We start from the raw sequence: 17,101 nt of genomic DNA, 5'->3' as shown, positions 1-17,101 counted from the left end.
AAGCTAGGTGGGAGAGGGGAGGAGAAGAGGTGGGATACAGGCACCAGCACTGTCCCATGGCTTGTAAGTGTGCAGAAGGCAGCTGCGTAGCATACTAAATTAGTGCAGGCAAACAGTAGAAGGTAAAGATAACCTTTCTGAAGGCACCATATTTTCCTGTCATGGGTCAGCAGAAGCCTATGGCAGCAAAATCTGTTTTAAATTACCCAGTACTTCAAACCAGAAAGCTTGTTGTAATATAAGCACGCCCTCGGACTCCATTTCCCAGCTATGCAATGCATGATCGTAACACTTCTCTGAGACTCCATAGAGATAGCGCATTAATGCTTGTGTGTCTCACACTGTGGTAATGGGTGATCTTGCGCATACCTAGACAGAGGCTAAGAGAATCAACAAAAAGGGCTAAGTTAAGATTTTGCCTTAAGTAAATATGGTAAGAGAGAGAAGGGATTTGGGAAGGCTTGATGAAGCCATTTGGAGACATCTGATACACTAGCAGATGATAGATGTAAGCAATAAATTTTTAAGGATCTCCAGAAGGGGGAAGAACCCATGTTACCTCCACTGTCTGGGACCCATGTCATTCCTGGAACAGACTTCGCTTGGGAAAACATACATTGTACTTCTCATGGCGGGGGGTGTGTGTGTCACCTTGCTGCCCTCCCTGCACTATCTCAAGCCAGTCACCCCTCTAACTTGCCATTTTCCTGGAAGAAATTACTTAGCTGTGGCCTTGCTGCCTGAGTTCCCTGCTTGTTTAAGCGAGCATCTTACCTTGTTTTTAGCTCTCCTAGTACTACAATGAGTCCTTACCAGTTCCTGGCCCATCTAGGATGAGAAGATAGTGTAAGTACCACCCCTTTGACTTTCTGCCTGAAAATTGGTCAAATTCATGCATTACCTTTTTCTGAACTTAATGTATGGCCTTGCTTCTCTGGCCTTAGTTGGCTCTCTGGACAAAGCATGCCCTTCTGTGCTGGTTTGGCATGGGAAGGTATAGGAACCAAAAATGAGTTTGACCATTTCTCAGTAAGTGGTTCCTCTCTGGGAAAGACAATTTCTCAAGTTATGATGAGGTTTGGACTGAAAGCTAGCTGGTGATGCAGAAATGGGAAGGTCAAACAATCCTGCTTTTGGGCATAGAATGGGCTCTGGGTTTTGTCCAGCTACTAGGTGATGGGGAACTGAGTGAGGAGACCAGACCAGCAGAAATGGTATGCAGTAGCTCACACATTTTATGCCTTAAGAATAGAAACTGCCTGGCATTGTTTTCTAAGAGCTTGCCTGAGGAAGATGTCATGCTGCAGGTGGTGATTTTGGGATTGCTGCCTATAACACTGAACAAGGTTCCTGGTTTGCATATGCTCATAAAGCAGGTGATACTCATCCCTGTGCCCACCAGTTCTGGCTTTCTCCTCTTGACCTCTGCTTCCAGCATGACTGGAGCTGTTAAGCAGATGACATGCGGTGCTGCCCCCTGCTCAGATAGGGCATTGATATACAGGCTCAGAAGTCTGAAAGCCTTGTCATGGGCAGATCAACACCCTTTTGGCTTAGGACCCAACTAGGTAGGTCCTCTATCTTACACCTGCAAGACCAGCACCAATCCAGGTGCTGCAGGGATAGGGCATGGCAGGAGAGAAATAGGGCAGCAAAGTGACACTTTACTTGCACACCCCTAGCTGTTGAGGATAGCTGATACCTGTCCCAGTTTCTGGACATGCATTCAGCAATTAAACACATGCAAATTACTACAAAAGTAGATCAGATTAGTGAGAGGAACATCTCCATGCAAAGTACTTCTCAGGTCCTAAAGAAAAATGAGTTCAAGAGCACAAAGACCTGCAGCACAAAAGGGCATAGAACATATACTAGAAGCCAACCATTCCTGTCCCCTTGCATTACTGGCAGAAAGATTGCAGATGGAAGGTGCTCTTCTTGATCCCCAAGTCAGTGCTGACATCTGGTTATTCAGAAACAGGGGAGGTGGAAAGTGACTGTGGCTTTCTCACCTGCTAAGCTGAAATGTAGGGAAAAGGGCAGTATCTAAAATAGTTGTCACTTTATCTATAACAGTTGTCATGCAGAACTTCAGACTTGTAAACTGGGCACTGGCTTGCACCAAAAGAGAAATTAAAAGCAGCATTTTGGCAGAATACTCTCCCCATGAGAAGTACAGTAAGTACAAGAGCTGCTGCCTCCTGCCCTAAGCAAAGGCAAGAGTGTGAACAGACTTTGTGCTGTCTTAGGGCTGGAGAGACTGCTATCAGGTATTTACTTATGTCAGATTAACTGGTGCTCATTAAAGTCTGGGACCCGTTGATTTATCTGCATGGAAATGGACAATCCCTTATGAGGGCAAAGTAGTTTTCTTAAACAAGCTTGCTAAGGAAGAACTATGGTTGTCTTGCTTTGTCCTTCATGTATTCTCCTGTACATTTTACACTGCTCCAATTCTTTGCAACTGAATGCAGGCACATCCTGTCTCCTCCCCTTAAAAATAATTCCTCTTATTTCCCCTACCCCCTCCTTAAAATGAAACATACTTGAGGACTACTTTGTCCTTTAATTTCTTTCCCAAGAATGACGGGAACAGGAGATGGTGTTTAATCATCAAAGAAGTTGAAGCCAGCAAACTGTTCATTAGTCTCTGGCAGTGGCAGCTTGGTTTTTACTAAGTCAGATGTTCCATTTTTCTCCCTCTTTCTGGAGCATCTTGGCTTTCCTAATGTTCTTTTGTGATCTTGGACAAGGAGACCATATGTCATTTGCTTATATGGGGAAGGACTTTTATTTGGTCACTTCTCCAAAAGGAGGTGCTTTATCAAAGTCAGGGTGGAGAGAAAATGAGGGAAAAAGGTTAAGTGGCACAGCTAGTGCTAGAGGCAAGTTGCAAGATCTCCTTGATCCCTTGTGCCCAAAGTCATGCAGCAGCAGAAGAGCAGTGTAAACTCTCCCCTGCAAAAAAGTTATTGCTTCCAGTACCTTACAAGTGCTTGGTGAAACACAACCTCCACTAGCAGCCTGGAATAGTCACCTTCACTTTCAAAGCCCCTCCAAAAAGTATCCGAGTCATTTGTCATCCCCAAAAATGGACCAGGCACAGGAGACATCCATGTTGCCAGAAATACTGTATTCTGAGCAAAGATTTGACCCTTTCACATACATTATTCCTTCCATTTCTAATCCTGGCTTCTGAGTCTAGTGTAGCTCCCAATGAGCATGCACACTTCTGCCTCTGGACAAGTTTAGTACTGGGGACTCTATAGGTCACAGCACAAAGGCAAATGATCTGACCCAACCTGCCAATGATCTTCGTTTCCCAGGAGCCATGCTGAGGGTTAATGAAGCAGCCTGCCTGGGAGGGATGCTTCTGGTGACTTTCTGTTGGAAGATGGATCTTCTGCCTTGCAGCAGGAGGCTCTGCGTCCTTGGGTTATTCTTTTCTGTTAGTCCCTTCCTTTTATGACTCGGACTGTAATTTCCACATTAATGCCTAGACCTTCCAAAATACTGTTAAGCTCCTGACTTCATGCTTTTGTAACAGCAAATTCCACAGGCTCTGTGGAAAGTTATTTCCATTACCTTGCCTTCAGTCTGTTCTTGTGCAACAACCCATTGCAGAACATCAGATACTGTCATCATACATCTCTGTTCTGTGTTTAACACGTGCAACAGTTCTCCCTTGCCTTGCTGCTTCCTGCCTCTATCAGAGCCTTTCTACCACTTTTGAGAGTGTATGTAGTTATTTGTGTTCTGCTCAGTAACCCTTAAGTATCTAAAAGGGGGTGGGACCCTGTAAGCTTGAGTAGCATAGGGTTATGATTATTTACTGACTTAATGCAAGCACTAAAGGGAATCAGAAAAGAGTAAGACTGATTTGTACTTTTAAAGTGATGTAAATACAGGGAAGAACAAAACTGTGGAACTCACTACCACAAGACTGCAGATGCCAAAGGCTGAATATTCTGAGAGATAAGACAAACTCTCAGAAGAGAAACTGGGTATCTTCAATTGAGAAGGTAGAAGCTCTGGCTCAGGAGATCCTTAAGCCTCAAATAGCTGGAGAATTAAGTATCACAACGGAGACCCTGTTTTGCTTATATTCCTCCCTGCTATTCTCTTTACTGTTACTGAAGACAGGATATTAATGTAGAAAGATTTTTGGTCTGTCACAGTGTCTCCAAAATCAGCACAAGCACACTTGTAAGAATACCACTTGGGACATATACCATGTTTGTGTTCTGCATGCTGACATGAGACTGTGCCGAAGGGCAGCTCTTTCTGAGGAAGAGGGGGTCCTTAATTTTACACCCCTTCTCTCACTGCAGTGAGTAGAAAGGGATACACGGTGCTATCCTCCAAAGGGGCATCCTTGAACCTAGGGACTCTTAACAGTGTGTCACTGCATGCAAAGGAGGAGTGCCTTAGGTGGCTTTCCAGTTAAAGACTGAAGTTGCTCTCCGCAGAGTGCTGCCCTTGTTACTCAGGTGCCTTAACTGGTCCTGCTCTACTCCTTGCTGTTCTTTGATCTGTAGACAAGGAAGTTCAGGTTCCCACCCTGAACTGACTCCTTGAAGTGTTGTGTCCCTTGGTGGTCTGAGCGCATCCCTGCATGCTGCTCAAGGCACTTGGCTGGCCCACAAGCAACTGGCCACATGCCCGTGTCCTCACCTGGGTTGTGGTGGCTTCAGATAGTATCTTCTACCCCCAAGCGCTCCAGCTTCCTCCTGCCCTCCTTTTAGTCATTGCTTCAGTGGCAACCAACCTGTGCTCCCAGCACCAGGAGTGACCCACTCTCCTGTATTAGTCCCCTTTCCTGGACCCACATGTCCTCTCACTGACTTGGCCTCCTTAAACTTTGCCTTCCTCTGCACAAGTGGGTTTGTTCCCATTAGGCTCAGATCTGGCATCCTCCTCCTGCGACAGTTCTGCTCCAAGAGGCAGCTTTGGACTCCTGTGACAGTGAGCTCATTTCTGCTCCCAGACTGCACAGAGCCAGCACAAGTGCGGAAGGGTCCAGGGTGAGTCCAGGTTTGCTTTCTAAGGATAGGTGAGCATTTCACTCCCAAAGAGGCTCTGTAGAGATGGAGGTGGAGGGGCTCGTATGTTAGGTGCTAATAAAGGCGTTTGGAATATGAGTCAGTGGAAATTCATTCTTGAATTCATGCTGTTGGTGCCAGCTTATTTCCCTTCTTGCTGTGCCTCAGCTGCTGTTCCCTTAGACTTATCTACCCTGTCCTCTGAGAAAATGGGGAATCCCTGTGCATGCTTGACTTAATTTGTTGCCTCTGGGGTTCTGCAGGAGATACCTTCCTTCCACCTATGCCCCTCTCATGTCAACATTTCAGCCTTTCACTGTTCAGTTCTCTTACATCATCTTTGGTTTGGGGTCTCTGCTAAGTTTCAGGAAAGGCTGTAATTATCAGTCTCCTTCACTTGTCTGGAGATGGATGCTAGCAGCCCTGTCCTCAGCAGCTGGTAGGATGCACTGTCATTTCAGCACGTGAGGCCCCCAGGTAAGCTCCTCTTCCTTCTCTGGGGCTTTTGTGGGCCTCTAAGTGAGCTGCCCTCCCTCCTTGCAGGGAGGCACCTCTGCAACATGAGTGTCTGCCAGCTCCATGTGTTGCTCTCACCTCTGTTTTGTGTGCGTCACGCAGCAAGAAGGAGGAGGGAAAAAGAGAGCAAAGCCTTTGCAAAACCTGGGAGTGGGGGAGGCAAAGGGGGCTGGGACTGACAGCTCGCAAGGAGCTGCTCAGCAGAGCAGATGGAATAGAGGCATGTGGAGGGGGGTCCCAAGGGGATGGTCATGCTGAGCAGCTTTCCAGGAGGCTCAGGTGCCATCTCGGCTTCATGAGGGGCCGAGGGGGAACCATAGTGCTGAGTGCGGTCCCGCACGCAGCTGGGCCACGAGGTCTGCCTTGCAAGGCAGGGAGGGCAGCACAGGAGTACTGCAGTAAATAAAAGGGCTGGAAGCAGCATTGCAGTTGTGCAGCTTGCGAGCTACTGGGTACCAGACTTCTGGGACAAACCAAGGGATCTGGCCAGTGCTGGGCTAGCAGAGATGGAGGAGAGAGGAACAGCTTGTTTTGAAACACAAGCTCTTTCGGCATAAGGGGCACATGATTTGTAGGTCAGTGAGACTGGGCAGGGCTCATCTGGGTCTGAAAACAGGCTTTCCCCTTGCCAGCACTGTTGACTACAGCATTTCAGCTTCCCGCAGCGGGATGCTGGTCAGGGTAGGTACAGGCTGACATAGCCAGGTAAGCTACAGTAGCAAAGCCTAGTTAGAGAAAGTTTGCAGGTATCTTTGGAAGGCTTGTTTTCCTGTGGATGGAAAACAGAGGACCAGGTGGAAGCACATAACTTCTGGTCATGTCCACCCTTCAGAAGCCCTCTTTCCATTGTCCCAGCCTTTGCTTTTTAAAACCTGAATTCTAAGTTCACACTGAACAATTTCCAAAGGTCTTTGCAGTGCAACCTGCATGGAGCTTCTGATGAGGAGTGGTATCTCCCTTCCTCCACGCTTGCCTCTGCTCCCCCAGTAGCCACCAGACGAAGCAGGAGGTTGCACAGGGTGGCCTGACACATGTAGGCTCCCTCCAGCATGGGTCCTGCCTTTTCTCCCCAGTGCAATAGGTGCACCTGGCAGGGTGAGCCGGGAGCTCTCTGCAAAGCTTTTCCATCCTTGCCACAGCAGTGACTGGCCTTGGCCAGACTCTGGCCCTGCCTGAGCATTTTATGGTCCTCCAGAAAGACCCAGTGGAATACATAACAGGAAATTTGGAAGCATTTTTCTTGCTACTGGAGCTGCACTGGTGCAGTCTGGAGAGGGTCTAGGCTGCTAGTTTAGAGGCAAGTGGAAAGTCATATTTGCCTGCATCTCCCACTTGCTCCTCCAGCAGCAGCAGCAGTAGAGAAAGCTGCTTACTGGGCACGCATGCACAGAGAAAGCCCCCTCGCTCATCCCTAGCACAGGCAGCAGGGAAATTCAGCTGCGTTGTCCCACTAAAGTGCTTCCGCGGTGAGCTGGAAGGAAGAGCTGGAGGGGTGCATGGGCTCCAGGTGTCTTTGGTTTTGAAGTTCTTCACTGAGCCTGGTAAATGGGCCAACTTTCTAATTGCTGGTGATGCTGAGAAACCCACCTTGTGGTATATCTGTGGCATCAGCGGGCTTGTGAATGTCACTGGTTACTGGGAGATTTGGGAAGGTCTCGTATTAGCCCAATGACAGATAAAACCCTACAACAAAGGGATTGTCATTCAAGACTTGGAGGAAAATCAGGCTCATTACTTCTGATTCCTGAACTTATGAACCACTACATGTATTGGCTCCATCTCCCCATTCTGCTTCTGCAGAACAATGTCACCCTCGGTCATTATTTTATATGCTTCTGAAAGGAAGGCTATGATTAAGATCTCATCAGCTCTGGAGCCTGGCCAGGTGATGATGCTAGGCTGTCATGTGGGTACTTCATAACTGCCTGCCCAGGCTATGGGGTATAAAGGGGAAGTCAAGCTCACTGCTTTCTCTGCTGAGTACTGGTCCCTCTTACTTACTGTAGTGGGTCATATCTGTGCTTCCTCCAGCCCCCCAGTCTGTGTGCTGCCCTCTCCCAGGGGCCTGGAGGCAGAGCATCCATCTTCCCCGTAGCTCAGTGCTGTGCTCATCAGTATGTCAGCAGCATCTGTCCTCCCAGGGAGGACTGACCTCTGTCGGGTGGACACTTGTCTTTTCATTCTGCCCAGAAATCCTGCTTAGTGTTCAACAGTGTGATGGGGTAGGGAGAGCAGGAGAACGACAAGTGGACCACAGGAATCAGCAGAGAGAGGGGCTAAGGAAAACTTCAGGCACTAGATGAACCATGATTATCAAGTGCTCTAGACTTCCATGATGCTGCCCAAAGAAATCTTTAGTGCCAAGAAGCTCAGGAAGATTGGAGAACAGAGCTCAGCCCAGGGCTGGGCTGGCTGTTCTTCCCCAGAAAGGTCTCTGCACCTGAAGAACATCATCAGCCTGAATACTAGGGTGTAGGCTTTTATTTCTGCACCCTTCTGAGTTTGTTCCCATCAATCCTGGAAATACAGAAGATGTGTTTAGAAGGTGTATCTCTTAGGTGCTAATGACTGATCACTTTGTAAGCAGCTTGCCCTTTTTGTCTTCTGGAGATCAGTGCCACCTCTTGTCTGCTGCTGCTTGAAGGCTGGCAGGAGCCTGCAGTGAGAGCAGGGTGGCCTGGTTAGGGGTGAGGCGTTGCAGGGCTCTGTCAAGGATTAGGAAAATGCAGGTCAGTGAAGCAGCTTGCTAAGGTGCAGGGTGGAGTTCTTCAAGGGGGGAGAAAGGAAATGATGCCTCTGTAGCCGAGTTTCCCACAGGCAGGGGAAGAGATGTTTACCAAGGGGGGTAAGAGGCTCCAGGAACTCAGACACTCTGCTCCTCTGTGCTCTCACTGCAATGCAGGTCCAAACTCCCTGGGAGGGGTACCGGGGAGAACATTTTCCTTTGCAAAGTCTTGACCGAAATGAAAATATTTGTGCCCCTGTGAGATGGACTGTGAAGTTTCTGAGGCAGGGGTTTAGCAGTCCTTGAAAAAGCAAAGCAAAACAGTTTCTTGGCCAGAAAGCTGTCACTGTGGTTTTGTTCTTTTCAATATAACACAGAAAGTGACAGATATAGCTTTTATATCCAGTCTATACCACAGTTTTACTCTGTGACCTTTCGGATATGCATGTGGGTCTAGATTTCTGAATCATAGCTAGATACCCAAAAGCTGGCATACCCATAATGTGGAATTATTTGAGCTTGTTTTCAGAGGTGTTAATCAAACCTGGCTTTGAGTGAAGTCAGTGGGAGAAGACAGGCAGGCAGAATGCCTGCCTCTGTGCTCAGCCCAGATGTTAACACATGAGCAAGGTCCTCATCAGCCCTTTGCACAGAGGTGGAATTCGCAGAGCAGAAACGCCCGTCATGCAAATCTGTGTGGTCAAGAGGATTTCTGTGGCACTGTAGGTGTCTGCTTTGGAAGAGACAATGCGTCTCTGGCCCCACCCATTCTAGATCATTTGCATGCATTTGCAAAAATGCTTTTTATTTAAGGACTTGCAAAAAAACACTGACTTCTGTAAGGCCACTGTCAGCAAGACTTGTGCTCACTTCCTGATCAGCATCCTGTTATTTTAAGGCTGGCTGTTTTACCCCCCAAAACCTTGGCTCATACCCTATTTAAGACCTGTTGTGAGAATGTTTTCTGTCATTGATGTGTACAAGACCCCTTCCTGTACTACTCGTTTACCTGAGAAGAAATAATTGTTCTTCTAGAATGGTGCCACAATACTTTGTCTCTGAACAAGCTGGTCTGGGACCTCTGGATCTCCCCTGGAAGTGCTGTTACTGTACAGCAACCACTATGGTTCCTGCAGAGCTACAGCTATGGGCCACCAAAGAGCTCTCCCTGCCCTCTATAAAATTCTTGTCTTAGCAACAGTTTTAAGTGCCAACTTTTTACTATCGAACAGAAGAGGAGCAGGAGATACATATGGCATTGTGCTAGCTGGGGATGGTTAGGGAACTGCCCCTTTACCAGTGGATCATGCTCCACTGGTGACAGATTTCCTCCACATATGTCCCTTCCTGAGAATTGCAATGAACTCCCAACTTAGCTCATATAACAAGGCAAGTGCTAATAGCTTGACATGGCTGACCTGGGTTGACTTTGAAACCTTGGCCTGGAGGTGAGATTCTCCATGTGCTCTTGGGAATCTCCTGAGTTTCTGTTCAAAATAAAATTGGCTTTTACCAACTGTGTGGTAACAAGCAGTGGCTGAGTGTGACTGCATTGTGTCCAGACACCTTTATGTAACTTAATTGGGAGATCAACCTTTGAAGTCTTTGGCATGGTGTAGCCCACTGTTGGTTGACATCCTTTAGTGCTATCGTAGTTCTCACTACTACTAGTTTTGCAGCCAAACTCCAAGCAGTCTGGGTCAACATGGGTGGGATGCAGTTTTGTTTGAGTGGAGTCATGTAATGACATTTTGTCCCCTACAAAGCTCGGGCTTATTTCCATTTTCCCAGAACAAAGCACAGTCCCCCCAGGTGGTAGAGGTGCGGACACGAACATTTGGGTGCCAAGGAATTTGCAGACCCATCAAAGGTCTCAGCAGCAGCAGTAGTGAAGGGACTGAGTTATGTCCCTATCCTGGAGCCAGGCTGACATTTGCATGTTTCTCTCCCAGGACTACACCATCACCATGTACTTCCAGCAGAGCTGGCGGGACAAACGCCTGGCATATAACGACCTTCCTCTCAACCTGACCCTGGACAACCGGGTGGCTGACCAGTTGTGGCTGCCTGACACCTATTTCCTGAATGACAAGAAGTCCTTTCTGCATGGGGTGACAGTGAAGAATCGCATGATTCGGCTCCATCCTGATGGGACTGTCCTGTATGGCCTGAGGTAAGTCTAAGGGGAATCTTTGTTGGCTGCGGTCAAGAATGACATCTAATCTAAACATCTCCAATTTCCAAAGATATTCTGGTAAGGCAAGGACCCAAAAGCTCAGAAGATACTCAAGTGTTGCACAGTTTTAAGTATCTGCTCTTTCTCCGAGCTAGAAATGGTTGTTTCCTTCAGGCCTCCAAAGTTTCCTGTGCTGTTATAGACAAATGTTGGAGATAGGAATAGTCTGCTCTGAGTGTTTCAGGTCACTGTCATTCATGTTGCATAACACTTCCATTTGAAACACTCATTTTCAGTTGCTTATAATTTTCTGCAAGTTTGGCCTATGGAGATGAGACTTCGTTACTCTTGTATCTAAGGCTGAATTTCTGTAGTATTTGAGTCAAATCACTTTAGTCATCTCTGAGTATGAGATAGGAGACATGTTTTTGTACAGTTAAAAAAATAAGTCTCTTTACCAGAGCAATTCTGAAGATTGAGGCTTGAAAGTTGATATCTAGTAGGGGAATGGTCCTCAGTGAGGAGGCTTTTTGTGGTGTCTGGAGTAAATTAACGTAGGCAAGTCCACAGCCTTTGAAAGTGCTGTCTGTGCTTGTGTGCAGTGGAGGTGGCAAAGATTGGCCTTACTGTATTATCTGGATATGTGGAGATGCCAGGGTAGGTAAGAAAGTAAAATGGAGGGGGTAGAGGGCTAAAAGGGGAGTTTACAGGTGTAGGTAAGAGTGCAGGTTTTGGATGCTGTAGCTGAAATCTATGCAATTATTTTCCCAACCCTGTATTTGTCTGCTTTGAGCTTTTCTCCTAGTTTGTTTTTTTTTTTCCTTTTTGACTACCAAAATTCACAGCTGGCTTTTTAGACCTGCCTCCACATTCACAAATGATTGCAATAGCAGCTCTGGGCTTACGTTCCAGTACAGCAAAGGGGGAGGAAAGACCTTTCTCCTTCAAAGAGGGTACACCCACCCTTCCCATTTACAGTATCAGCTCCTCTGCTGCTTCGTGTTTTGTGGCAAAGTCTGAATTGTTATGATTTTTTCCTTCTTTTTAAGTAGCAGGGCTGTTTTGGTGAGGGTAGGGCTGGGTGTAGGCACAGCAAAGTAGGAGGCTGCCCAGGGCATCATCCTGCCAGGGCAGCAAGGTGGCTGTGCCCTGTGCTTCCCCTGTGGCAGAGCTGACTACCCCAAATTTCCTCATTGTGTTAAAACAAGAGTGAAGGCTAGGCAAAAAGATACTTTGACTTGGGGTAGGTAGGAGCATAAATTCAGCCTGTTGGGAAGGAGGAGGCAAAGAGTGCTGTTAAGCTTAGGCTGCTTTTTGCTGCTGAACCAGCCCACCTGAGCGTAGACCTGCCTCCCCCAGGCTGGTGGGAAATCTTTGCACACACCTGCACAGCAAAAGAAGAAGAAATGCTAGTATATTTTTATCAGCTGCCATTTAGTCAGCTCAAATAATGAGCAGCGTGAACCCTGCAGCACAGGTGACAGGCAGTGGAAGTCCTTGGAGGGTTTGCACTTGAGCTGGCTTGGGCTGGGATGCTGTGCAAGCACCTCCTGCACTATTCCTTTCCTTCCCTTCCCCTCCCACGGGGCCCAGAACCATGGGGAAGGGAGCTCAGCTCCCTCACATGACCTGTGTAAATGGGTGAGATGAGGAAAATTGCATCGAGGCCAAAAGAAAGAAAATGACAGCTGTTTGCCCCTGTTATTTCCAGGGCCATAGTAAGAGCTGCCTGTGTTGTTTTAACTTTTGGCTGGTTTTCCTGGAAGCTGCTCTCTTGCCCCTGGAGAAAATGGCAATTGCAAAAATGAAATGCTGAACAACTGCAGCTCCTGTTCCTGAACTGTACCCCAGGTCAGGGTGGCTGGCTTTTGCTATCTTGAAAGCACTGGGGTTTTGGGGGACAAGCCAGGTGCCCTGAATGCTTGAAGTCTCTCTAGCTTTATTCATAGTGATATGGACAACAATTTCCTTAGGGCTGCTTTCCGTACTGACACCTGCACCTGCAATTTTGCTGACAACAGAAGTACTAGGTCCAGTTTTGCAGGTGCAAATAACTGTGATCCTATTAAAAAATACATAGCCATGTGCACAGCAGGTGTAAGCAAGTAAGAAAATAGTCATTGAATATTCACCTGTGATACCTTTATCTTTGTAAAAATGCAGTCATGCTTGTCCTGCAAACAGGAAGAAAAGTGCAGGTCCCCCCTGTATTTTGAAGCCTGTTCTTGTCTTTTCCTGAATTTTTCCGAAGGATTCATAAAATGGAGTTGCCCTGATGGAAGAAGGCCAAAGGAAGCAATTTCTGTTTCTTTTCCTTTGTTTGCCTGTTTGCTTTTCCCCGAGCAAGATACCACAGCTCTGCTCCTTCTCCTGCTACCTTCTCGACAGTCACTTCCCCCTCCTTTGAGCTGATCCTGTAGCAAAGTGACTCAATCATGCTATTTGTAGCACAACAGTAATTTTTCTTTCCAGCAGTCTCTGATGTCAGAGACTGGGGAGTATGACACCCTGGCAGGCCCCTGCCTTCAGCAAGTGTTCAAGCAACCAGCAGGATCAGGCCTAAGCACTGGATCAGACCACAAGGTCCAAGTTAGCTCACGTGGAAGTCAATGGGTATTTTGTCTCTGACTTCAGTGAGAACAAGATCAGGCTTCAGATAACTTGTTTGCATGAGTAAATAAAGCCCTTTATTCCTCTACTCTGCTCCATTGTGAAAGTTGTGTGTCAGAAAAGCATATGCTTGGTTTTGGTAGAATTAGCAAATTAATGGATGAAGTGAGTGCAGCAGATGTAATACAGCTACATCTTGGGAAAGCGTTCGATATAAAAGCTTACTCCAAAATTGATTCCCACCGGGCTCAGATTAAAAGCTGGTCGCCAGGTCTCCAACAAAAGGAATGCATAAACAGCAGCGGGCTGTGCTGGGACAGCGATGCTGGGCTGCTGCGGGGCTGGAGTCAGGATTGGTGTTCCCTACCCCCTTCCCCTACAAGTTAGCAGATGGCATAAATCCCAGAAGGCCAAATAGGGGCCTGGAGCCCAGATCCAGCCCAGAGGGCATTCTTATCTCTGCAAACACAAAGTGGGATGGGAGGATGCAAATCGGCAGAGCTGAAAGGGTTTTTAGGAGGTGTAACCTGGTATGATGGTGCCTGAACTTGCCTGGCCCCCAAACACCTTACAGGAATTAAAAGTGCCTGTGAAGCATAGGAGAGCTGGTCACCTGTGGCACGCAGCAGGAAAGTGCTAAAATGATGTGGGAAGTCCGCAAGATGAAGGGAGGCTTAAAGGATCTACCCACAAAGACAAAGCAATCAGCCATTGGGTAGTGGAGGGAGGCATATAAAATAGTGAGGAAGAGCTGGATAGCACTGGCTGAATTCAATATATTTTTCCTCCTAATGGCTTTTTGTCAGAAATTGCATTGGTTTCATCAAATTTTAAACAAAAAATTAGGGAGAAATTTTTCATTTAAGAAGCAGCATTTCAGAGAATGTTGATGTTTCATTCCTAATTTCTTGTAGAGAATTTTTCACTTATGTCAATATTTCCCTCACTATTTCAAGCTGCTTTACTACCACTACTGATGTCTGAGTAACATAGAGAATCATCAAAGGCTTTCTCTGGACCTCCAGAGACTGTCTAGTCCACCCCTGCCACAATATTCAATAAGCTTTACATTATCACATGTACAAGCTTTATATTACCGTCTGAGATTTTTATTTCATTTTCTAGACCATGTAGCATCCATTTGGTAGTGAAACAGGTTGACACTTGTCAAATGCTGATGTCATCAGCATTTTGCTATCTGTTTTCAGAGACCTAAAAATAGAAACTGTAACAATGCTGAAATTCTCATATGGTGATTTGAAATCATATTTGAAACCAGCTTTAAAACATCCTTCAGGGAAATCTTGAAGCTATTTGATTTCATTCTAATTAAGGACAAAACCAGATTCAAGCAAAACAGGTGCTTAGAGGAGCCCAGACTGCATCCCTGAGCTTGCAGGGGGAGCGGGTGGGCTCTGGGATGCTGGGAAGCAGGTGCGAAGCCGGGTGGACAGCAAGCGAGATGCAATGCCTGGCTGGCGAGGAGCCCAGGCAATGTAAACTGAGCAACTGAAAAACTGCAGAGGAATTTAGTCACTGTCATCAACGGAGACTAAATCCTGTGCAGAGAGAATGAGGGATCTCTTCCTGCGAAGGTGGTAGTGGTGGTAGGGAGCGTGTGCATGTGTGTTTTGGGGTTTTTATTCCTGTCCATGATAGTCCCTGCAATAAGGTGTGTTTTAGAGATGAGGCAGTTTGGATGCATGCAAAGGTGCCAAGGCATAGCGGGGCTCTGAGCGCAGTGAGTGCCCTTCTGGGGAGGAAGGCCCCTGCTATCCTCATCAGTGTAAATACTTGTTCAGTGCTTAAAGCAAGGGGGAGAGAACTGTCATACTTCAAACAACTCAAAATGTGCAGTTTTAAACTGAGAGAAGCTGGGCGTATCTGCTTTGGCAGCACTTAATTTCTGCTTTTCACAGGGTAAGTTCCCACCAGTCAGCTGCTCCCTGCAAGGTAGTAGCTCCTGGGGGATGTTGGCCCTCGCATTGCAGCAAGCTACTGCTGACCTGCTTGTGGACCAGACCTTGTTCCTGGGCAAGGCAACGGCTAGAGCACCACTTCTGGCTCACCTTACATAGGGAAGCAACGCGGGTTAACAGACGTATGTCAAGCATCCCACCCACTCACTCATCCAACACCAGGTACTTTGTCAGAACCCCCCATGCCACCCTGGTGTGTGCTGCCTCCAGGGCTGCCCTGCCTGCTCCCCATGGCTGGGGCTCTGCTGGAGCTCATCCTGGGGACTTCTTCATAGCTCTCTTCTCCAACCTGCCTCTTGATCAGGACCCAGCGCTGCCTGCATTACATTCTCCAGGTCCCAGCCTGGGGTTATTGGGTTCTCCAACTGGTAGAAAGGTTTCTCCTGGTCCTGTCTCACTTGAAGCCTGCTGTTTGCAGCCATGTCCTTGTTCCCTCCATGGGTGTTATTTAATTTTCTGCAGAGAAGGTGGCCTGATGGGTTAAGACTGAGGAGTTTTTTCTACACTGAGACCACTAAAGAATTTTCTTCTCCCATCTCACAGACCAGAAAGGAAGAAATTTGTGATTTTTGCTTCCCCTTCCCTCCCTGAGAGAGGTTTCTCTAGAAATGTGAGACAATGATTCAGGCTCTACCCTGTCTCTAGTAGCTCTGCCTGTACCCTCCGCAGGTTAGGCAAAGGCAACAGAAATCTCTCCTTTGGCAGCTTGGGTGCAAAGACCTGGGCTTATGTCCATCCAGCTGGCCCCTTGGAGCTAGTCCTGCAGTCTTGTACTGCTCCCACCACAGAGCTCTGCTTTGGGCCAGCTCCTTAGCGCAAAGATGTGGGGGTGGGAAAAGAGTTTGTTAGGTGGGGGAGGGGAAAAGAGAATTTAATTAGGAGCTCAGCTCCCCAGTTGAGGATAAGGACAGATCTCCTGCATTTTTGCCTCCTTAGGGTTGGGATGAGGGACTTAGCTGGAAACACTGGAGGGAAGTTTTGTAACATGGAATTTCAGAATAATCTTAGAAGCTGTGGAAGAAATTGGAGCTCACTAAAACAGGATAAAGCAGCAAGCCAGAGCTGCTTCTCCATCCTTAATGTTGCAAGAACAGAGGCAAGCATCATCAGGGCCTGGCTGGAATTGCTGCCTGTGCTACATCTCCTGTAAGTCCAACTTGTTTATTAGCAAAAACAGAGGTCAAGGTGTATCCACAAGCAGCTGATTACCACTGTCTCCTCACAGATCACTGAAACAGCTTGTGTGCCCTGAACCCCAGGCTCACCCTGACAGCACCTCTTGGTCTTCCTGCTTATCCTATCCCAGCCACCAGTCTGAGCCCATCCCTGGACCCTGTCTATTCTTTGCCAAACCCCACAGGTTTAATTCATGGGTTACTGTTTTATTAATTCAACTTCATTCCAGCCTGATGCTGTTGAAGGAAGAGACCTCCTGCTCTGTTAAGTGCAGGTCACTGTTGTCTGAAGCAACTGTAACAAATGAATCTCTTCTAAAACATGTTCCACTTGGGTCTCTCTTGTCCCCCAATCCAGCTGACAACTTGCCAGACACACAGCGCATTTGGAATAGTGTAAAGGGCAGAAAAGCAAAACCTTGCAGCCAAAGCAGCTCTGCTTTGTACTCTCCCAGGCTGGAAAAACAGTTGATTTAAATGGCTGGTACCCTGAGTACTAGTTTAGAAGAGCTTTTTTTTTCTCCCCCATTTGAGTGCAGTGCACACTTATTTATCAAAGGATGCCTATGCAAGCACAGATACTTTTGGAAACAGAGTGACCTTAGCAGGATTGTGCCAAGGCTTATGGAGTCAGTTTTAGGCAAAGAGACACAAGGGGAAAATATTCCATATCCTTGCCTTGCTCTTGGTTCTAACATGACCTCCAGGAGTCTACAAAGATCAGACCGTGTTAAAAGAATGGCAAAATTCACCATGGGTTTATAAATCCCTCCAGGCCCTACAAAGTTTGTGCTTACTGCCAGGCAGAAAGTGACATTTGCCAGCCTGTTTTTATGACTGACTTTGAGAATGTATAGAGTAAAAATTCAATTTTGTTT

The 17,101-nt window shown here is 47.1% G+C and overlaps 1 protein-coding gene across 2 annotated transcripts in view; it reads left to right on the top strand.

Moving 5' to 3' along the window:
- Window positions 1–17,101, top strand: part of LOC128153843 (gamma-aminobutyric acid receptor subunit beta-4) — an 80,544-nt gene that overhangs the window by 41,297 nt on the left and 22,146 nt on the right. For both annotated transcript variants that reach the window (XM_052813665.1, XM_052813664.1), the window contains exon 4: window positions 10,236–10,456. In XM_052813665.1, the coding sequence (XP_052669625.1) occupies window positions 10,236–10,456 (221 nt within the window). The remainder of the gene's footprint in view (window positions 1–10,235; window positions 10,457–17,101) is intronic.

This window comes from Harpia harpyja, chromosome 18 (assembly GCF_026419915.1).
Source record: "Harpia harpyja isolate bHarHar1 chromosome 18, bHarHar1 primary haplotype, whole genome shotgun sequence".
Taxonomy (NCBI): Eukaryota; Metazoa; Chordata; class Aves; order Accipitriformes; family Accipitridae; genus Harpia; species Harpia harpyja.
The sequence above is the reverse complement of the archived record's forward strand: the minus strand, read 5'-3'. Positions and strand labels throughout refer to the sequence as shown.